Source organism: Capra hircus, chromosome 1 (assembly GCF_001704415.2).
Source record: "Capra hircus breed San Clemente chromosome 1, ASM170441v1, whole genome shotgun sequence".
NCBI lineage: Eukaryota > Metazoa > Chordata > Mammalia > Artiodactyla > Bovidae > Capra > Capra hircus.
In genome coordinates this window covers 148352581-148375388 of record NC_030808.1, presented here as the reverse complement: position 1 = coordinate 148375388, position 22808 = coordinate 148352581, and the positions used below count along the sequence as shown (strand labels likewise).

Here is a 22808-nt window from a genome sequence, read left to right as displayed (position 1 = left end):
GGACAGGGGAGCCTGGTGGGCTTCTGTCCATGGGGTTTCACAGAGTCAGACACGACTGATGCGACTTAGCAGCAGCAGCAGTATACTTTTCTGCTCTGGTGAACTGAAACATGGATTCCTTAAGGACTAGAAGAGGGAAGTAGTGGGTGAAGCTAGCATTACCTGTACAGGAACAAATCCTTGGCCAGCCATTTGGTCCCCACGATCTTAAAGATGATCTCATAGGTTTCTAGGGCTTTTAAGTGCACGCCACTGGGCAAGGCGGGATGTAGGCACTGCGCTAATCTCTTGCTGATGACAAGTCGTCTGGGCAACAGGGAGTACCTCAGGTTACTCTGCAGGGCCTGGAAAATAAGAGGAGATGCATGTGAGGAAGAAGACAGTGACGCGGACTGTGGGGCACGCATCCCTCGAGGCCGCGAAGACCCCAGCAGGCTGCGGCATGGGTGTAAGAGGCAGGATGTGAGCGGACAGGAAGACATAGGAACGGCTAGGGAGGGCTCAAGGTCCAGGGCAGCGAGCCAGCGTCAGGGAGACGGGGCTGGGGGAGCCCCCAGCATCGCTGGAGGGGAGGCAGGGTGTGGTTGAGAGTGAGGGTGATCCTGCGTCCCTTCAGCAGAGAAAGAAATCACTACCCACTCCAGCGTTCTTGCCTAGAAAATCCCATGGACAGAGGAGCCTGGTGGCCTTCAGTCCATGGGGTCACAAAGAGTCGGACACTGAGCACACCGTGCATGCGTTCCCTTCAAAGGGCCTCCGTCTCCAGCAGGCCAGCTTCCTGTGAAGCCGAGTGCTTCTGTCTGGAGAAGCCTCCAGTCTACACCTGTGACCAAACAGAACACAGACCTCCCCGTCCCCAAGAAAAGCCTTGTGTGTGAGCTGCGGAAGGCCTGTGTTTCCCATCAACCTCCCAGCTGTGCTTCATGGCTGCGTGTTCTGAGTGCAGTTCGTGGGGTCGAGCCGGGGGTGGGGGCGCCACCCAGCAGAGATGGGGAGCCCTGTGCTTCTAGGCCAGGATTCCTGACGTCTTCATCAGGAAGTTCCACAAGAGGAAGTCAGATCCCTGCTGGTGTGGACTGACAGTCCCCCTCCCCGCCCCAAGAGGGCCTCCTCCAGCAGGACACGGGCCTGTGCGCGTGCTAAATCGCTCAGTGTCCAGCTCTTTCCAGCTCCATAGGTGGTAGCCCACAAGGCTCCTCTGTCCATGGGATTCTCCAGGCAAGAATACTGGAGTGGGATGCCACGCCTTCCTCCAGGGGATCTTCCCCACCCAGGGCTCAAACTCCTGTCTCCTGAGGCTCCTGCACTGGCAGACAGGTCCTTTACCACTAGTGCCACCTGGGAAGCCAGGACTGTAGGCCTGGTCTGTGCTAGGGCACTCCTGGGCGCTCGCTGCGCCTGAGAAATACGGTGGGCACCTCCTTCCTGGGGGCAGGTCCATGCTGTTCTTCACGGCATCGAGTGGCCACTGCGAGAGTGCTGGGTGGGTCCTCGTGACTCAGTCTTATACACCCAATGTCTGCCCTTCCCGTGGAACAATCCACATGACTCATACAAACATTTACTGAGAGCTGACAGGGTGAAGTCCACGCTTCTCACAAAGCCGCTCAAGAAGGCCTCGACGGCGGACTCCCACCTGATTCGCCGGACCCACCTCTCAATGCTTCGGCTTCAAACTTTCTAACAACACAGGTCCACCGGAGGTCCCTGCCTGGCCCCTGCTGCCCCCCAACCAGGTCTGCCTGAATGTTCTCCTCACTAGACTCAGCTCAGCACCTACTCAGGGAGGTAGGATCGTCCCCCGCCCCAGGGCAGGGTGCCCATGGAGCTGTGCTCCGTCAGGTTCCACGTGTCGCTGACTGGCAGCGTGGAGCTAAGTACCATGCTCTCCCGGGCTGAGCTGTGTGAGCCATATGGGGCCGGATCTGCCTTCTTCCTCTGCTGTTCTCGAAACCTCTCTCTGCAGAGTGACCTCTCCCAAGGCAGACAGCTCACAGGAACATCACCCAAAGTGTGTCAGAGCTGTGTGGTCTCAGGCCCATGACAGCTTACTTTCTAGAAGCAAGGAAAACGATCTCACCTCTAAAACACACACTGAGGCTATGCAGGAGGTCAAGGGGGAAAATGACATTTTCCACCAGAAGCACAGAGTAAACTGAACTCTCGAAATCAATAAAACTATCTCTAAAGGGAAAAAAACACCACCTCGAGATCATCAAGAAATACCTTAAAATATTATTTGTAAGAGTTGGATGACTTAAAAGAAAGGGAAACCCAACCAGTGTCTTTTAATGTGCTCGTGTCCAAAAAAAAAAAAAAAAAAAATTGAGGCAGTGACCTGGCAAAACGTGCTGTGACAGCAGGTGAGAACTGAGGTATCGAAGCAGAGAGAAAACGACTGCGGGAAACACAGGAAAGAGCTCATCTGATGACTTTCGAACACACAAAAAGGCAGGTGGAATCAGAACGCACCACACAGGTTCAACAGGTGTGAGCCGGCCAATCCTGACGACAAGGCTTTTAGGAAACCATGTCTGTGACCCACTCACTGGCTGGCCTCTAGATACTTGGGTCCTGGGCTTTCTCCCCAATCTCAGAGGAGGAGAACTAGCTCTGGCCTCACCTGTTACATCCGTCAGGCAGAGCTCCTGCTGTGTAAGTTACAATCTCACTTCTGCTCAGCACAGTCTCAGGACTTCTGCTACTCGAGGTGCAGAAGATGGGCTGCTCTTCCCAAGGGGCTCCCCTGAGACCCACAAGCGTTTGTCCACCCACCGCCGCACCCTGGGGCTATACATCAGCAGGATCTCATTTCTCCACCCTTCTGAACACTGGTGCGGGCACCATGACCTACTCCGACAGTGAGCTGAGTGGCATCATGTGTCACTCCTGGCACAGGCTTTAGAAGCCAACTTCAAGGCCCAGTGGGTTTTCTTTCCCTGCTTCTAAGATTGTGGAGACCCTGCCATGAACTGTAGCCCCTCCCAGACTGGGCCCCTGAGAAATTACAGACAGCAGGAACCACCCGCTGACCCACAGAGGCAGAGCTCAACCATGCTGTGAAAGCCACCGGGCTGTTTGTTTTGGGGAATTGTTTGTTACCATGGCATAACCTCCCCTCTCCTGACTGATACAAATCTTCCCAGGTAAATGGAATTACAAGGAAGCACAGCCATTCATTCCAAATCAACAAGGCTGGTTGCTATTACTTTTAAAATTGTTACTCCATTTAATTTTGTTAAAGAAACATAACTGAGAACTGCGACCCTACCAGAACACGTGGGATGGATTGTTCACTGTACTCTGCCCACACGAATCCAAGCAAACACATCACACCCCAGTCAGGGAGTCAGGGGCTCTGCGTGACAGGTAGGCGAAGATGAAGGAAGCTGTCTGAAGAACAAAGTGGACAACAGAGGATGAGATGGCTGGATGGCATCATCACCTCAATAGATAAGAGTTTGAGCAAACTCTGGAAGACGGCGAGAGACAGGGAAGCTGGCGTGCTGCAATCCATGGGGTTGCAGAGACTCGGAAACAAACAAGCAACTGAACAACAGAGAACAAAGGACAGAATCAGACAGTACTTAGAAAAATGAGAAGGTGCTCATCCTTTCTGATTAAAAAGAATACAAGCCAAAACTTCTGTGAAGTGCTTTTCTTTTCACCCATCCAGCAGATTGGCAAGTTAGATGAAAGCACACAGGTTCAGGAGCAGAGCAGAGACACCCAGAGATTATGAACTGGGTTCATCAAGCCCACAGTCAGGATTTGGCCAGACAGTATTTGTAAGCTTGCTCCTTGGAGTGGCTATGATACAGATTGCCCTCTGTACTACTCTTATCACGAATAATGGGCTAAAATAGTGCCTCGGTCATAGTGATTTTGTTAAGACACTTCTCACAGAGGCTGGCATTTAATAAGTGCTTCAAAACTGAGGTTACACAAACAATGAGACAGGGGTTATTGTGATGCCTGGTTTAAGCACGCAAGCGTCAGGGTCAGAGCCTGGAATTCCAGTTCCATCCTCTGTTAGGTGAACCCCTTAACCTTTCTGGGCTGCAGTTTCACAGGAAAAAAAGGGGCCTCACAAAGTTGCAAGCATCAGGACTTATCACACAGAGTCTACCATGAGTAAGCAATTAACAAGCATCTCCTCTTATTACGACAGTTCAGTTCAGTTGTATCCAACTCTTTGCGACCCCATGGATTGCAGCACGCCAGGCCTCCTGGTCCATCACCAACTCCCGGAGTTTACTCACATTCACATCCATTGAGTCGGTGATGCCATCCAACCATCACATCCTCTGGAGTCCCCTTCTCCCGCCTTCAATCTTTCCCAGCATCAGGGTCTTTTCAAATGAGTCAGTTCTTCGCATCAGTATTACAGTTTCAGCTTCAGCATCAGTCCTTCCAATGAATATTCAAGACTGGTTTCCTTTAGGATTGACTGGTTGGATCTCCTTGCAGTCCAAGGGACTCTCAAGAGTCTTCTCCAACACCACAGTTCAAAAGCATCAATTCTTTGGCGCTCAGCTTTCTTTATAGTCCAACTCTCACATCCATACATGACTGCTGGAAAAACCATAGTTTTGACTAGATAGACCTTTATTGGCAAAGTAATATCTCTGCTTTTTAATAAGCTGTCTAGGTTGGTCATAACTTTTCTTCCAAGGAGCAAGCATCTTTTAAGCTCATGGTTGCAGTCACCATCTGCAGTGATTTTGGAGCCCCAAAAATAAAAGTCAGCCACTGTTTCTCCATCTATTTGCCATGAAGTGATGGGACCAGATGCCATGATCAGAGTTTTCTGAATGTTGAGTTTTAAGCCAGCTTTTTCACTCCTCTCTTTCACTTTCATCAAGAGGCTCTTTAGTTCTTCACTTTCTGCCATAAGGGTGGTGTCATCTGAATATCTGAGGTTATTGATATTTCTCCAGGCAATCCTGATTCCAGCTTGTGCTTCATCCAGTCCAGCATTTCTCATGATGTACTCTGCATACAAGTTAAATAAGCAGGGTGACAATATACAGCCTTGATGTATCCTTTCCCAATCTGGAACCAGTCTGTTTTCCCATGTCCAGTTCTAACTGGTGCTTTCTGACCTGCATACAGATTTCTCAGGATGCAGGTCAGATGATCTAGTATTGAAAGCTCTCCTGCTTATAAAGAGCTCTCTTGCTTTTTCAATGATCCAACGGATATTGGCAATTTGATCTCTGGTTCCTCTGCCTTTTCTAAAGCCAGCTTGAACACCGGGAAGTTGACAGTTCACATACTGTTGAGGCCTGGCTTGGAAAATTTTGAGAATTATTTTGCTAGCAGGTGAGATGAGTGCAACTGTGCAGTAGTTTGAATATTCTTTGGCATTGCCTTTCTTTGCGATTGGAGTGAAAACTGACATTTTCCAGTCCTGTGGCCACTGCTGAGTTTTCCAAATTTGCTGGCATATTGAGTGCAGCACTTTCACAGCATCATCTTTTAGGACTTGAAATAGCTCAACTGGAATTCCATCACCTCCACTGCTACTGCTGCTAAGTCACGTCAGTCGTGTCCGACTCTGTGCGACCCCATAGATGGCAGCCCATCAGGGTCCCCCATCCCTGGGGTTCTCCAGGCAAGAACACTGGAGTGGGTTGCCATTTCCTTCTCCAGTGCATGAAAGTGAAAAGTGAAAGTGAAGTCACTCAGTCGTGTCCAACTTCACGACCCCATGGACTGCAGCCCACCAGGCTCCTCCATCCATGGGATTTTCCAGGCAAGAGTACTGGAGTGGGTTGCCATTGCCTTCTCCGTCACCTCCACTAGCTTTGTTCATAGTGATGCTTCCTAAGGCCCACTTGACTTCACATTCCAGGATGCCTGGCTCCAGGTGAGTGATCACACCATCATGGTTATCTGGGTCGTGAAGAGCTTTTTTGTACAGTTCTTCTGTGTATTCTTGCCACCTCTTCTTAATGTCTTCTGTTTCTGTTAGGTCCATACCATTTCTGTCCTTTATTGTGCCCATCTTTGCATGAAATGTTCCCTTGGTATCTCTAATTTTCTTGAAGAGATCTCTAGTCTTTCCCATTCTATTGTTTTCCTCTATTTCTTTGCACTGATCACTGAGGAAGGCTTTCTTATCCCTCCTTGCTATTCTTTGGAACTCTGCATTCAAATAGGTATATCTTTGGTTTTCTCCTTTACCTTTCACTTCTCTTCTTTTCTCACCTATTTGTAAGACCTCCTTAGACAACCATTTTGCCTTTTGCATTTCTTTTTCTTGGGGATGATTTTGATCACTGCCTCCTGTACAATGTTACGAACCTCTGTCCATAGTTCTTCAGGCACTCTTGTCTATTAGATCTAATCCCTTGAATCTATTTTTCACTTCCACTGTATCGTCATAAGGGATTTGATTTAAGTCATACCTGAATGGTCTAGTAGTTTTCCCTACTTTCTTCAATTTAAGTCTGAATTTGGCAATAAGGAGTTCATGATCTGAGCCATAGTCAGCTAGTATAAGATTTAAAGATGGAGACAAAATGCACTGCATTTTAAAAGAATTGACTGAAATCCAATCACTTACAAATAATGTCCTTTATTGTCACAAAAGCAAACAAGGACACTAGTTAGATGTCTTAAGAAGAACGTTTGAGGAATTGTTGTTCAGTTACTCAGGCGTGTCTGACTCTTTGTGAACCCATGGACTGCAGCAAACCGGGCCTTCCTGTTCTTCACTATCTCCCGGAATTTGCCCAAACTCCTGTCTATTGAGTCGATGATGCCATCCAACCATCTTATCCTCTGTCACCCCCTTCTCCTTCCCTCAATGTTTCCCAGCATAAGGGTCTTTTTCAATGAGTCAGCTATTCCCATCAAGTGGCCAAAGTATTAGAGCTTCAGCATCAGTCCTTCCAATGAATACTGTGTTGATTTCCTTTAGGATTGACTGATTTGATTTGCTGTCCAAGGGACTCTTAAGCGACTCCTCCATCACCCCAGTTTGAAAGCATCAATTCTTCAGCACTCAGCGCTCTTTATGGTTCAATTCCCACATTCGTACATGACTACTGGAAAAATCACCTTCCCAGGTGGCTCAGTGGGAAAGAGTCTGCCTGCAAAGCAGGAAACCCAGGTTCGATCCCTGGGTAGGGAAGATCCCCTAGAGAAGGGAATGGCTACCCACTCCAGTATTCTTGCCTGGAGAATTCCATGGACAGAGGAGCCTGGCAGGCTATGGTCCATGGAGTCACAGAGTCGGACATGACTAAACACACACACACACACACCAGTGGCTAAGACTCTGCATTCCCAATGCAGGGGGCCTAGGTTCAATCCTTGGATAGGGAGCTAGATCCCAGATGTTGCAACTAAAAATCCTGGATGCTGCAATGAAGACAGAAGATCCCACGTGGCACCACTAAGACCTGGTACAGCCAAATACATACATACCTAATATATTAAAAAATATGTATATATAGTCTCTACTTTCATGAGACTGTCCCGCTGTCTCACTGAGGACTAATGCATGGAGAGAATCGGCTCTATGTTTTTAAGGCAAACTTAGGACAGGAGTTATCTAAAGATGTATCCCTCACTCTGGCTGTTACATATTTCAAGCACCAAGTGCTCATTCAGCCCTGGTGGCTGTCTTCACCCAGATACCCTCGATCCAGGTGCATCTCTGATTGTGGGCTGTTAACTCTGGCACCAGTGCTGTCACCCTGGGGCATGAGCTAAGCGTCTGGCCAGCATGGCCAGCCCACTAAGACACTTCTCAGTGGGAAGTCGGGGCAGGGGGAGGCATTCTGCTGCAGCTCCTCTGGAAGGAACCTGGTGGGCTCCTGATGCCCTCAGCTTCTGCTGCTTTTGAAGAAGGAGACCTTGTCCTCGGAGCAACTCTGTCCTAGGAGGTTTCAAAGCTGAGTGCTGGGCACTGCTTCTGGGAATATAAGATGGGTCAGCTGCTGTGCTCCTCACAGTAATAAACACTTGATTTATTTACCAAATTATTAATTCCATTTGATCCAGCAACTCCATTTTTAGGCACACACCCAGAAGAACTGAAAGCAGGGACTCAGACAGTTATGTGCACACCACGTTCACTGCATTACAATTCACAACAGCCCAAAGGTGGAAACCACCCAAGAGCCCATCAATGGACGAATGGATGAACAAAGGTGGCTTGTATGTACAATGGAATATTATTCAGCCTTAAAAAGGAAGGAAATCCTGCATGTGCTACAGCATGGATTAACCTTGAAGGCACGGCATGAAATAAGCCAGACACAAAAAGACCAAGCATTACATGATCCCGCTTACATGAGGTTCCTAGTGTAGTCAAGTGACAGACACAGAAAGCAACTGGTGGTGAGCAGGGGCTGGGGAGACGGGGGAGTGGAGGTGGGTTTAATGGACAGGGCGTTTCCAGTCAGGAAGAGGCAAAGCTCTGGGATGAGTGGTGGTGACGGCTGCACAGCAGCGAAGGGCACAGCATGTCACTGGACTGCACGCTCAGAAAGAGCTAAACGGTAAATTCTACCCTATGTGTATTTCACCACCAAAAACCACGAAAGAAATGAACGCTGTGTTCACCCAGCTGCTCTCGCCAGACCGGTCTTGAGCTGCAAGGACCATGAACTCCTGAGTGACGTCCACGCCTTGGATTAAACTGAACACTCTTTCCTGACCAGAGAGCAAAGGGCCTCTTTTTTAACAGTCCTGAAGGGACCCAGGGACTTAGTCCAGCCTCTCGAGAGTGAGAGTTTCTTACCCTTTCATTAGCAAAATAGCTCCCCCTCACCCCAGAACCGAGTCCCACCGGCTAGAGCTTGAAAACACCGGATTCCCTCCTCCTGCTCCTCGAGCTGTGTAAGAGCTGCCAAGACTGAACCCGGTTCAGGTCAGGGAGGCCCACCCTGACTCTGCCTTCCTCTTTCCAGCCTCCATCCAGGCATTTCACTTTGGCAAGACACTTCTCCAGTGAGCTAAGCTCAGGGAATATTTCCAGGGAAGCTTCATTGTTTGGGTTGTGTTCTTTAGGAAAACAGAAACCCAAGTGATTGGCCAATAAGCTTAATACACACACACACACACACAGGAACACTGAATAAACAATGTATACTTAGAGTGAAATGCTCTTCTACAGCTGTAGAATAAATATCTCAGGCAAACAGATGAATTGAGAAGGAAAACATGGCCATGTTTTCAAAATTACTTTTTAACATGCTAACTGAAAAGGAAAAATATGATTAGACAGGAAATTAAACTTCCTTATTTGTTTCACCCAAGCACTGCATTATTTTACAGTATTCCTTGAGCTATAATTAAGATATAATTACAACAGTTTTAACCTCACTGTATTCATAGGCTCAGGAGACTGATCTTAGAACAAAATAATAAAATACAAAACATAAGTTGTAAAGAAAAGGTCTGAACCACATCTGAGCTCCATTAATAGAGACCAGGAAGTGTCTCACTTCACTCCACCCAAGGCAATGTCTATATTTCTCTTTTGTTTCACTCTGACATTATCCAGTCTGACACTCTGATATTCTCCAGGACTCCCAGCATGATTAAAACAGCTCTATGTAAGAAACATGATTAAAAATTCCAAAAAGGCAAGTTGTGGACTCGAAAAGTAACTCAATATACTTGGAAATGGCTAAGATGATAAATATTATGTTATGTGCATTTTAATCACAATTTTTAAAAATGTTAGAGTAATTTAATATCATGGGTGAGGGGAGAGTTAAATTACATTTTTAAAATGCTCTAGCCTTTAAAATAAAAATTTTAAATGTTTCCTTTAAAAATTTCTAGAAGAAAACATGTGCACATTGCTATATATAAAACAGGTAACTAAATAGGACCTACTGTACAGCATGGGGAATTCTGCTCAATACTGTAATGAGCTATATGGGAAAAGAATCTAAAAAAGAGTGGATCCACGTATGTGTGTAACTGACTCACTTTGCAGTGGATACTAACACAATGTTGAAAAGCAACTATCCTCTAATACGTGTGTGTTAGTCACTTAGTCATGTCCGACTCTTTGTGACCCCATGGACGGCAGCCCACCAGGCTCCTCCGTCCATGGGACTCTCTCCAGGCAAGAACACTGGAGTGAGTTGCCACTTCCTTCTCCATACTCTAATATGAATTAATCTGAAAATAAAAATAAATAGAAGTTCCCAAAGGAGACAGCCCAGATCTGCCCTCCCAGTGTTAGTGCTGACCTCAGAACGCCTGACGCTCGTCTATAAAGGGATGCTAAGGAAGCCAATTTTAAACCCTGGCTCTTGTCAAGCAGATGGTGAGGCCCTACATGTCTCCCTTCTGGAAGTCCATCATCATTATAAGGATGTTTGTTTCACGGCACAAAAATGAAGCTGCACGGTGAGTCAGACTGGCTAGGTGGCACAAGCTTGAACACTCACTAAATACTTGCCAGGGGACAGCAACAGTGCCCTCCAGATGGAATGAAAACAGGACAGCCACTGAGTACGGACAAACCACCAGGACTTCTCGTGTTAAAGCAGGCCTCGGTGGAGAGCATCCAGCCTGCCCTCAGATGGCAGCGACCTGGCCACCGCACCAGCTTGGGAGGGGGCAGGAGACAGGTGGGGAAACTGGCATGTCACCACGGCTTCCGAGAGCTGGGGCAGGGGGCCAGGATCCCAGGTAGCCAGCGAGGCCAGCTTCGGTTTTCATGGGCAGCGGGGGAGTGGCACGGGTCCAACTCCTCCATACAGGACATGCCTCCTGCTGACAAAGGTCCTTGACTCGCATGTTGCTGTACTGCTTTCTGACCAACGCTGAGAGCAAGCCTGCAGAGCTGCACCCTTACGGAGTCAGTTCTCATCCACACCGCATGGTCCAAGCAATAAAGCTGCCTGCAGAGCCTGGGATGCAGAGGTTCACTCAGCCGCCTGCATCCGTTAGAGACCCAACAGGACACTTTTTTTCTCTTTTAAAATTGTCTTAAAGTTTATTTCGTTTGCATCTGGTTTACCATATTGCTGGAGCTTGCATTCATTGGTACTTTCTGAACAAATAGCACGCTGGTGGCACAGGAAGAACGGACTGAAGGCTGAGCATCTCCATGCCTGGAGAGACCTTACGGTGCCCAGAGAGGGGCATGGTCCAACCGTGTGTGCCAAGAACCGCTGGATTAAGCCCTGGGCCTGGGCTCCACTCGGCGAGTCTCAGAAACTCGTTTCTATCAGCTTGTGCAGTGGGCTCGGCCGTGGAGGGACCAGGCGGGCCTCAGGCTCAGGAAAGACCAGGAAGCCAAGGGCAGGGCCAACACAACGGGGAACCCAGGCTCTGATGGAAGCACCAGGCGGGAGCTCTCAGGCCCTCACCAGCCGTCCAGCCTGTCCCAGGCTGCCACCCGTCATCTCACGTTATTAACAGAAAACGCGCCATCACCTGCCCTCACGCTGGTCCCGAGGACCAGACTCCAAAGGGAGCTGAGGCCTCCAGGGCGTTGAGTCCACTCCCGCCCCCGAGAGCGTCAGGATCTCACGCATGTGCACGCACACGGGACACGGCACTGGGGGCCACCCCAGGCTCCCGGCTGATGGGACTCGGGAGTCCGACACTAGGCCAGAAAACTCTTCTTGAAACATCCCAATGAACGCTTCGCTGCCTCATGGAGGGGAGGCTACGACACGTGGGCTCACACACGGCTCTTTGCTTCCTCTCCTCTGAATTTACGACGTGCGGGCTATAAGAGCCACTGCGCTCATCACTACACCTCCTTTCCCTGTCCCTCCCCCCAGTTTATAAACTTCAGGGGCTACTGTGATGCTTTCCAGTGCTTTCCAGGTTTCCAGACTTGATTCTTTGCTGACTGCAAGACAGGTCCTGGGCCCTCCCTCATGTCCACTTGCCAACCACCCCACCCGCCCCACTCCGTGGACTTGGATGGGTTGGTAGGGCTGAAACACCATGTGCAGAACAGCCTGAGCCTCATTCGGTGTCTTTATCAGTAAAGGGAGTGGAGAATTTTGGAGGATTCTAGGTTTGAAAAATAGTGACTGAGAAGCATATACACTTCTCACCCACTGGTGTTAAAGGCAATCACCACATTGGGGGGGGGGGGGCAGTGATGAAAAATCATGAAGGTCAAGGCAACTGAGCTCTACAGTAAACCACATGAAAGGCAAATGAACAGGCGGGGCAAACACACCCTTCGGAGTGCAGTCTAAACCCTGAAACATACAGGATGCGGAGACGGCTGAAATAACCACCATGTATACGTGGATTCAATAAAAAATGCAAGCCTACCGTTTAGACACAGATGGTGAAATGTCTGGAAACATCTTATTTTTCTGCTCTTTAAACGTATTTTAACCCACATGCAAATGACAGGTCTAACAGACAAACCAAAAGCCTAATAACCAACTTGTCAAAAGTTTAAGAGCTGGGAGGAAAGAAAGAAGATGTGGCAGGTAAGAGTCTCATTACAAATTCCAAAGAGGCTTCAGACACAGACGCTTTACTGGTAGAACTCAATGTTCTTCAAACTTCACAACACCAGGGAGAATAGAACTGGCGTGCTTAAGTGAGACTCAGTGTTGAGACTGAAGTCCCAGGGGCACCTCCCAACTGTCCCCCACCCGCTGGAGCAGAACGGGACGCACCCTCCCCGGTGCTTGGGCTGCCCTGGCCCACAAGGGCCTCGTGCACCAAGAGGCACCGGGGGTGGGCAGCCACAGCGCTGGGGATGGTAGTTCAGCTTCAGGTCGGGGCTGAAACTCTCCACCACAGTGCTGGCCGGCCGGAAGCCCACTTGGTCCGGCATCCCCATCCTGGGGTGCGCTACTGCGTGGAAGCAGGCAATGCTAAACGGAGCTGCTGGGGGTGGGTGGTGGGGCTGCCAGCGGCACGCCCAGTGGTGGTGGCCGAGGCCCAAGGGCCTGGCTCACTCTCTCCAGGTTGGCTCGAGCCCAGCACCGCCTCCTTCCTCCAAACCCAGCATCTACAAAGCTGCAGCTTGTGCCTTTAAAGTCTGGGCACACACCTAGATGCTCCTCCCCCTTCCGGTGGGACAGAATGTCAGCAAATGTTGGAAGCCACGTGTTAAGGACAGCAGGGTCCCTGGCTTGAGCCTGTGGAATGATCATGTGAACGTCAGTCGCCCAACCTGGACCCACCACCGCAGAACTGATTCATGAGCAAGAAACTTCAGTCTTAGGGTGGCACTGAAGTTTTCGACTTCTTTGAGACAGCAGCTCATGGTACTGTTACTGAAGCACTGACAGTATCACCAGTGATCAACCTAGATCCAGAAGACACTAACAAAAAAACACAAACAGGACTGGTTGATGGTATGTATACCTGTCTACCCGAAGAACTCAATACAATTAGCTGGAAAAAAAAAACTAAGAAATAAATTCACCAAGTTGGCTAGTTTCCAAATTCTGTAAATTGATAGCTTCCAACGTGGCAACAGTCATTAAAACAGACAGTGTAAAATAATCCCATTGAAAACAGCAAAAAAAATACATGTATAAAATATCTAATATATTTAAGATACAGTAAGTATCTATGTAAGAAACACAATCCAATGCTTAGGAACCTAAGTGAATGCTTTTCAGTCAGTGAAGAGACCACCACATTTCCAGGCGGGAGGAAGCGCAACTGTGGGAAGATGTCACTTCTCCCTGAAATATACAATACCTGATACCTAATAACCAACAGCCCCTGTAAGAGTTTCTTTAAACTTTGCAAATGATTCTGAAGTTCACCTGGAAGAAAACCACCTGGGAAAGGCAGAAAACTTCTAGAACCAAAGAGCGGTTATTAGGCTAGGGTGGAAAACATGTTCCTGCCAGATAAAGGCATGAAGCACAGGAGCTGCAAGGCGTGTCCCCGGCACCATGCAGACAATTAGTGGAGCACAATGAAGTCCACATGGACTCGTGTGTCCAAAGGTTCAGCTCTACATTCACTGACCCAGCAGCTACACCACGGGAGACGCACCTTACACAAACAGCCACAGGAACAAAGACACCTGTTAGAACCTGCTTTAGAATTGTGAAAAACCAGAAGTGAACTAGTCTAACAATAAACGGTTTCAAGATCTTGCCATCCCTATACAGTGCCCCCTCAGTCCCTTTTTTTCTTACACACATACACACATAGGAAACACAGCTATACATGAACTGTTCAACCTGCCTTTTTTGCCCCTCTACTCTGAGTATTTTTCACGTAACTACAAGTCCACCTCAGGTGAACGCTGCTGGCCATCACATTGTTGCATCATCCCCTACTGAGGACGGTCATTCCCAATGTTTCACTATTACATATATTGAAATGATGTAGAGAGTCTTAGAATTCTATTTGTGTTGTATTTTTATCAGGTTAAAACAAATATACGGTGATCACACACTAACCATCTGATCATTAATCATTTGGGAATGCAAAAGATAAAGGGAGATATGACCACACTCCTACCAATAGGCCAAAAACAAAAAGACTGCCATATCCTATGCTCTTAAATCAGGAGAATTAATATTGTTAAAATGGCCATCCTACCCAAAGCAATCTACAGATTTCATGCAATTGCTATTAAGATATCCATGACGTTTTTCTCACAGAGCTAGAACAAATAATCCTAAAATTCACATGGAACCATAAAAGACCTGAACTGCCAAAGCAATAGGGGAAAAAGAACAAAGCTAGAGGTTACCAGCCTCTCAAGACTTCAGGTTATACTACAAAGCTATTGTAATCAAAACAGTATGGTACTGGCACAAAAACAGACACATTGTTCCATTAATCTATGTGTCTATGATCTAAGCAACCTGACTAGAGAGCACAGAAGTAAATCCATGCCTGTATGGTTAATCAATCTAAAAATACAGAGGAGGCAAGAGCATAGAATGGAAAAAAGTCTCTTCAACAACTGATGCTGGGAAAATGACACAGGCCCATCTAAAACAATGAGATTAGAATATCACCTCACACCATATAAAAATAAACTCAAAGGGGTTTAAAGACCAAAATGGAGTAAACGTTAAGACCGGAAACCATAAAACTCCTATGAAAGAACATAGGCAGAACTCATTGCAATATTTTTTCTGGATCTAAGGAAATAAAAACAAAAATAAACAAATGGGACCTAATTAAAAGATTCTGCAAAGCAAAGGAAACTGTGGACAAAACAAAAAGAAAACCTATGGAATTAGAGAAAATATTTGGAAATGATAGACTGACAAGGTGTTAACATCCAAAATATACAAAGAACTCAGACAACTCAGTATCAAAAAACCAAACCAAACAAACAAACAAAAATCCCTCAATCAGAAATGGGCAGAAGACTTCAACTGATGTTTTTTCAAAGAACACACACAGGCAGCTAATAGGCACCTGGAAAGATGTTCAACATCACCAATTATTAAAGAAATGCAACCAAAACAACAGTGATATCTCCTCACAACTGTCAGAACGGCTATCATCAAACAGTCAGATATCAATTGTTGGAGATGATGTGAAGAAAAGGGAACACTCATACACTGTTGGTGGGAAAGTAAACTGGTGCAGACACAATGGAAAACAGTATGGAGGTCCCTAAATTCAAACTAAAAGTAGAATGACCAGTAATGATCCAGTAATTTCTACTCCTGAATAGTCAGAAAAGATAAAAGCGTTAATTTAAAGAGAGACATGCACCCCACTGTTCGCAGCAGCACTGTCTGCAGCAGCCAAGACACAGAAGCAGCCGACTGCCTATCAACAGAAAAACAGATAACAAAGATGTGGCATGTGCGCGCGTGTGTGTGTGTGCACCCACATGTGCACACACACAATGCAACTTTTACTCAACCATAAGAGAATGAAATTCTGCATCTGCAGCCATGTGGATGGACTGAGAGAACATTACGCTTAGGGAAATAAGTCAGACAGAGACTTCATGCAATACAAATATTTTATGATATCACTTGTATGTGTAATCTAAAAAATAATACAATGAATGTATATGCAAACAGAAAGTGAAAAGTCACTCAGTCGTGTCCGATTCTTTGCGACCCCATGGACTATACAGTCCATGGAACTGTCCAGGCCAGAATACTGGAGTGGGTAGCTTCTCCCTTCTCTGGAGGATCTTCCCAACCCAAGGATCTAACCCAGGTCTCCCACTTTGTGGGCGGATTCTTTACCAGCTGAGCCACAAGGGAAGCCCCAAACAGAAACAGACTCACAGATATAGACAACAAACCACTGAAGGGGTTAGGGAAGGGGTGAGGGACAAATTAGGGGTATTAGATTAAGAGATATAACCTATTATGCATAAAATAGATAAGCAACAAGGATATATTATATAACATAGCACAGGGAATTACAGCCATTACTGTATAATAACTTTTAATACAGCATAACCTGCAAAAATACTGAATTCTATCCTGTACACCTGAAACTAATATAATACTATAAATCAACTATACTTCAACTTAAAAAAGAAAGACTGCCCATACCAAGTGTTGGTAAGAATATGGAAGAACTGGAGTTGTTATAACTGCTGGTGGGATGTAAAACGATATAGCTACTTCGCAAGACAATTTGGCAATTTTTAAAAAATTAAATATTTACCTGCCTACTGGAAGCAACCCAGTGTCCATTGATAGGCAAATGACCAAGTAAATCATGTATATCCATAAAACTGTACTCAGCAGTAAAAAGGAATAAACCATCAATACACAGGCCTTGGATGACTCTTAGAAGAGTTTTGCTGAGTAAAAGAAGACAGACTGTGGGGTGGGGGGAGGCGAGGCGAGGGTGAAGAAGAACATATACTGTATGAGTCTGTTTATATAAAATTTTAGAAAACGCAAACTAGTCGAATTGTAAAAGAAAGCAGCCCAGCAGTTACCTAGGGATGGGGAAAGAGAGGGGACGGAGGAGGGATCACAGAAGGCTGTGGGGAAACTTCCAGGGTGATGGATGCATGCTCGTTATCTTATGTGGTGAAGGTTCCATGTGTACACGATCAGTTGCTCAGTCCTGCCCCACTCTTAGTGGCCCCACAGACTGTAGCCCGCCAGGCTCCTCTGTCCATGAAATTTTCCAAGCAAGAAGACTGGAGTGGGTTACCATTTCCTCCCTCAGGGGATCTTCCTGACCCAGGGATTGAACCTGGGTCTCCTGCACTGCAGGCAGATTCTTTATTGTCTGAAACACCAGAGAAGCCCCCACACTGAACTGAAGATCAGAACTCGTCAATTAAGTGCTTCATAAATGTATAGCTTACTGCACAACAAAGCTGTATGTAAAAAAAAAAAAAAGAAAAGACCATTTAAAAAGATAAATAAATGGGAACGCTTGTATTTGACTCAAACTCAAGTTTGAGTGCTGGTGTTCATGGTCCAGTGGTCATCCTTTTCAAAAAATAGCCTGGCTTAACTCATTTCCTTCTGTATTAGTTTGCCATAACAAAATACTACAGTCCAGGGAGCTTCAACAATGGAAGTTTATTTCTCACTGTTCTGGAGGCTGGAAGTCCAAGATCAAGGTGCCAGCTGATTCGGTTCTCCTCCGGGTTTACAGAGGTGCCTTCTCATTGGGTCCTTGTGTGGAGGGAAGAGAGCTTGCTCTTCTGGGAAGGCCATGGTCCTACTGGATTAGGGCCCCACCCATATGACCTCACTGAACCTTACTTATCTCCTGAAAATGCCACCTCCAGGTACAGCCACACTGGGGGTTGTGTTGCCATGAATTTGGTGGTGGGGGTGGGGCTCGGGGGAACACAATTCAGTCCTGGTTTCTTAGCTTTCCTGATATAATTTAGAACATGTAAGTGAATCACAAGCCCTTTCCCTTGTCCATATACTCCATTCTGCTGGATGAGCCTTTTCTCTCTCTCTTTTTTTTTTTTCAGATGAGCGTTCATCATTAGTTTACTGGAAGAATAATTCATCTGCCCAAATCTGGACTATTTCCATCCCTTCAGTATATCTGAAAAGAAGACTAGCCAGAAAAAGAAAAAAAAAATCCTTTGCTCAGATGTAAAATAGAGTACCTCAGCTATAAATTATTCCAAGTGTATCAGACTCCTTTCAGCAAAGAGAAACGCTTCTTTCAGAAGGACTATGTTGTTGGCCTTATGGTGTCTGAGTGGCTCACAGTGAGGCCGCGCTCTCAACCCCGAGCAGCAACATTCCTGCCAATTCTCAGCTCCCCCGGGATAACCTGGGGTGGGTAGGAGTCAGTGATGTAACCTGGGCCCCGGGACATCCCCCACCAATGAAGACAGACAGAACAGTGGCGTCATCTTCACGACTAAGAATGGGAGGGCTACTAACTGTGCCTCCTAAACCCCAGCGTCGAGACCATCAGAACACTGCCAGAGACAAACGGGCCCTCCGCTCACCACTCTCCCGCAAAGGCACAGGATCCACTCTGCATCACTAATTGCCAACATCCTCAAATGTGGTCTCTCCTCAGGAGGCCTTCTGGCCCACGTCTTTCCAGTATGACCCGGATACATATCCCACTTACCTGACCCCTTCCACCCTCAAGGTCACCCCTCCAGACAACGGCACAGGTTGCTGAAGATGATTAGAACAAACGCCCTAAACAGACACCGTTTCTCTACAAGACGAGGTCCTGAAGGCGAGCTCACGTGATGGAACCAGGCATCCCGGGGCTGAGGCGGGGGCTCCCGGCCCTACTTTCAGCTCACGCGCTAAGCAGAGTCTGGTACAGTGGGGATCACGGGCGGCAATGCCAACTGTGTCTCAGCGGACAGAGGACAGGTTGGGGAGGACTGAGAGGGCCCTTTCGGGGGGGGACACATGGGGAAGCCCAACCTGGAAGGCTGACCTTCCCTAGAAGACACCCACTAACTGGCTGGTGCAGAGCTGGTGAGGGGCTATTGGGTGCGGCACAAGTCATCAGGCCTATCAGGGGTCTGAAAGTGTGCTCCCCAGTGTGAGGGTCTTAGGAGTGGCCTTTGGGAGGTGATGAGGTCATGAGGGTGGAGCCCTTGTGAGTGGGATTAGTGCCCTTTTATTACGAAAGAGGCCCTGCAGGGCTCCCTGCCCCCTACCATGTGAGGACAGAACCAAAGGCAGCTGACTGTGAACCGAGAAGAGGGCGCTGGCCAGACGCTGAGTCCGCCTGCACCGTGACCTCAACTCCAGCCTCCAAAACAGTGAGAAATAAATGTGTGTTGTCGATTAGCCCCCGGGCTGTGGGATGGTTACGGCAGCGTCCTGAGGGGACTACAATGGTCGGGAAGGCTGCCCTGAGAGGCCCAGAAGTTCCGGGCACGTCTTGGGTCACCACACACACAGGAGAACCGCAGATCTTCACGGTGCTCCAGGGCAGCAAGAAGAGATGAAATAAGTAACACTCTACCCTTCCATGAGGCACAGGACGAAAGCCATCTGAGCTTCCATGAGAAACAAGCTTTTTTAAAATGCTGATCTATGGAGAGACGATCTGTACTTCATTATTACACCCTGTTACGTGCTGAACTGTGTCCCTAAAATTCACGTATCGAAGCCCTGACCCCTGGTACCTCAGAATGCAGACGTGCTGAAGATGGGGCCCTTAAAGAGGTGATCAGGGTAAAATGAGGTCATATAGGTGGTGTCCAGTATGACTGGTGGCCTCATAAGAAGGGGAGATTAGGACACAAACCACAGGGAGGAGGACATAGTGGGAAGCAGCCAGCTGAGTCAAAGAGAGACGCCTCAGAGGAAACCAAATCTGCTGACACCCTGATCTTGGACTTCCAGCCTCCAGACCTGCAAGATGCTTCACCTGAACTAATACTGTTTAATAGAGAAGTAATTGATCAGGGCGCAGGCAAACATCAGGATCCAGGTGACCTCATCAAGTTTTCAGGTAGAAGAGGTCTCGGAGCTCATCTATAAAGAGTCAGAACAGTTCACCTGGCCTCTTAGTTCCAGCCACCTTCCTCGCATCATGCCAAAGAGGCTCTGCTTTAAAAGCAGGTACTTGTCATTAAGCAGTAAGACTTCAGAAGCTGAAACATGCAACACCCAAAACCTATATCCCTTGCTATTCATGCCACCCACTTTTGGGCCATTTTGTGAAACAGTAGGATATTGCATAAAAGCAGCCAAAAGAGGGTGGCTCCTTTAGGAGCGTTACAACATTTTTTTTTAAAGAAGTTTTACTGCTAAGGTTTTTTTAAATGTACAGAGTTTAAATAAACTATCCTTCATTTCCATAATTAAATCTACAATCCAGGCTTGGTATGGTGGTTGGGTTCCTAAGGGTTCAAAATGCACTTGATTAAAATTCATCTTAAAATGATCAGTGAAAGGTGACAGCTTGAAGTCTCAGACAAACTATGAAGCAAAAATTACTCTATTCAGGTTGATACACATAACAACTACAAAAGATAAACTTTTCCCTAACACAGAAAAAAAAATTTTTTAATGGTACTGAAAGCTTAGCAAGTTTTAGAAACGATACAATTAGAACCTGTCTGTAGTCTGACAAACTAAGAGACCTCTTGGGGCTCAGTTTTCTCTTGTCAAGAGTTGAGCCAGAGGCACTTCTGCTGTGAGACCATGGTTTATGTTTTAGAACCTGCGATCATCCGCTTTCATTAGAACACAACCTGACCTAACTTTGCAACCTAAAGACCACGATACTGCTTCTTCTTGCATCATAAAGTTGTTTTTTTTTTTTAATTAACTCCTCACTAATTTACTCACTGAATTTCTGTATCCATGCAAGAGTCCATGCAAGAAATTTGATCATCACTAAAGCCCTAAGAAAATTCTTTATTCACATCAACTCCTACTCCTTGAATGCAGTAGTTGTGAGCCTCCCAGAAATAAGTGATTGCTAAGCTGCAGGAGGCTTGCTCCCTCCAGCCCCTTCCCAAACCCTCTGCGTCCAGTAACTCCAATCCACCCAGTGCTGAAGCTGCCCCCTCCCCTCCTGCAGGCTCCCATGATCAGGTTCCCTCCCCGCACTTCAGCCAGAGGTATTCCTCTCCGGGGAAAAGGCAGTGATGGGTCACCCTGCTCAAAGCCTTCCCAGGAGCTCAGTGGCACCCCTCACCGCAGGATAACATGCCCGGGGAGGAGGGCACCCTCTTCTCCTCATCTCCTATCACCTCTCCTTCTCCAGCCATGCCCGTCTCCTCCTGGACCTTGGACTCAGGCCCGGGCCCCAGATGGCGTCCCTGCCAGCCAGCGCGACGCATCCGGGCCTCTGCTCAATCTCAAATGTCACGTTATCAAAGAGCCGTCTCTGTCTGAGCGAGCGCCCCGTCCTCCTTCCTTGCTACCCACTCTCACGGTTGACCTCTCTTCTGAGCATTCAGCACCTGACATCACGTGTTTATCTGCTGTTCTGTCTGCTGCCAGCAAAGCCTTATGCTCCATGGGAGCAGGAACCGGGTGTTCAACGTCAGGCCCTTAGCACCTAAGTGTTCAGTATATACCTTGGTTCTACTGCTCTATCGGTTTGCTGGAGGGCTTCTGTAACAAAGCGCCAGCCACAGGGAGGCTTACGGCCATGGAACTGGGAGGCCAGGAGGCTGAGATCAAGGCGTCGGCAAGTGTCGGCAGGGCTGGTTCCCTCCGAGGCTGTGAGCGAGAGCCCACTCCAGGCTGCGCCACAGCTTCCGGTAATCTCGGCATTCCTTGGCTTCTATCCGCATCAGCCTGGTCTCTGCCTTTACCCTCGCAAGGCGCGTTCCCTCTCGGCATCTCTGTGTCTGTGTCCAACTTGTCCCCTCTTACAAGGATACAGTCATCATGTTGGATAAGGACTTCGTTTTAACCTGGCTGTCTCTGTAAAGACTGGATCTCCAAATAAAGCCACACTCTGGGATACTGGGGGTGAGAACACATCAATTTCCAAGGACACAATTCAACCCGTAAAAGCCACTTTGCAGCCACAGGACATGGAGTGAGTTAGGTAATTGTACCAGCAAAAGGGAGCTGATCATCAGGTCTCCCTCATTTGGCTAACGAAGAAAGCAGAGGGGCATCCCTGTCCTCTCTGTGAGCCACAGACTCAGACATGAGAGGAGCCGAGGGCTCTGCTCAGGGGCTGGGCCCCCCTCTGCCACCTGCCGGCTCTGATCAGGCACAGGCTGTTTAGTCTGGGTCCGGCCTCAGGCCATGCTGTGCGCTTGGACGAGGATGACCACCAGGCCCTTGGCCCACAGTGGGCTCTCTCCGGATGTCCACTGACATTGGCAGGGCTGCGGGGGGAACAGACAGCATCAGCCTCGTCTCCCCGACACTGAGCAAGTTCGTGCAGAGAGCAGCTCACCCTCATCAGCCCATCATGGCTGCAGAGAACAGGAAGCAGGCATGAAGAGGACCTAAGAGTGGGGTTACACGGAATTGGGGGGACGATTTTTAACCAAGAGCTGTCTTTTCAAACTCACATCCATCCCAAGGTAAGGGCTTGGATTCTGAATATACTTTGGAGGTATGACCAAGAGGCTTTGTTCTCAGAGCAAATGGGAAAGGCGAGGGAAAAAGAGGAGTCGAGTATCACTTGCAGGTTCTCCTGGGTTGGGAGCTCGAGGAGCTGAAAGGCTGTGATAGACTGGGGAGCAGCCAGCCCCTCGGGCCAGGCAGGGAGAGGTCATACAGGGACATCTGACGGATGCTCAAACGCACGCTTTCTGGTGGGAACCTGTGGTCTCCCTGCCTGGCCCGAGGGGCTGGCTGTTCCCTAGTCTATCACAGCCTTTCAGCTCCTCGAGCTCCCAACCCAGGAGAACCTGCAAGTCATACTCGACTCCTCTTTTTCCCTCGCCTTTCCCACTTGCTCTGAGAACAAAGCCTCTTGGTCATACCTCCAAAGTA

General features: G+C 47.9%; 1 protein-coding gene across 5 annotated transcripts in view; it reads right to left on the bottom strand.

The window, feature by feature from the left end:
• Positions 1 to 22808, bottom strand: part of DOPEY2 (dopey family member 2) — a 132140-nt gene that overhangs the window by 97211 nt on the left and 12121 nt on the right. For all 5 annotated transcript variants that reach the window (XR_001918488.1, XM_018052710.1, XM_018052719.1 and 2 more), the window contains exon 3: positions 163 to 344. Coding sequence is in view for 4 of the 5 variants with exons in the window: in XM_018052710.1 (XP_017908199.1) it covers positions 163 to 344 (182 nt within the window). In the remaining variant the exon portion in view is untranslated. The remainder of the gene's footprint in view (positions 1 to 162; positions 345 to 22808) is intronic.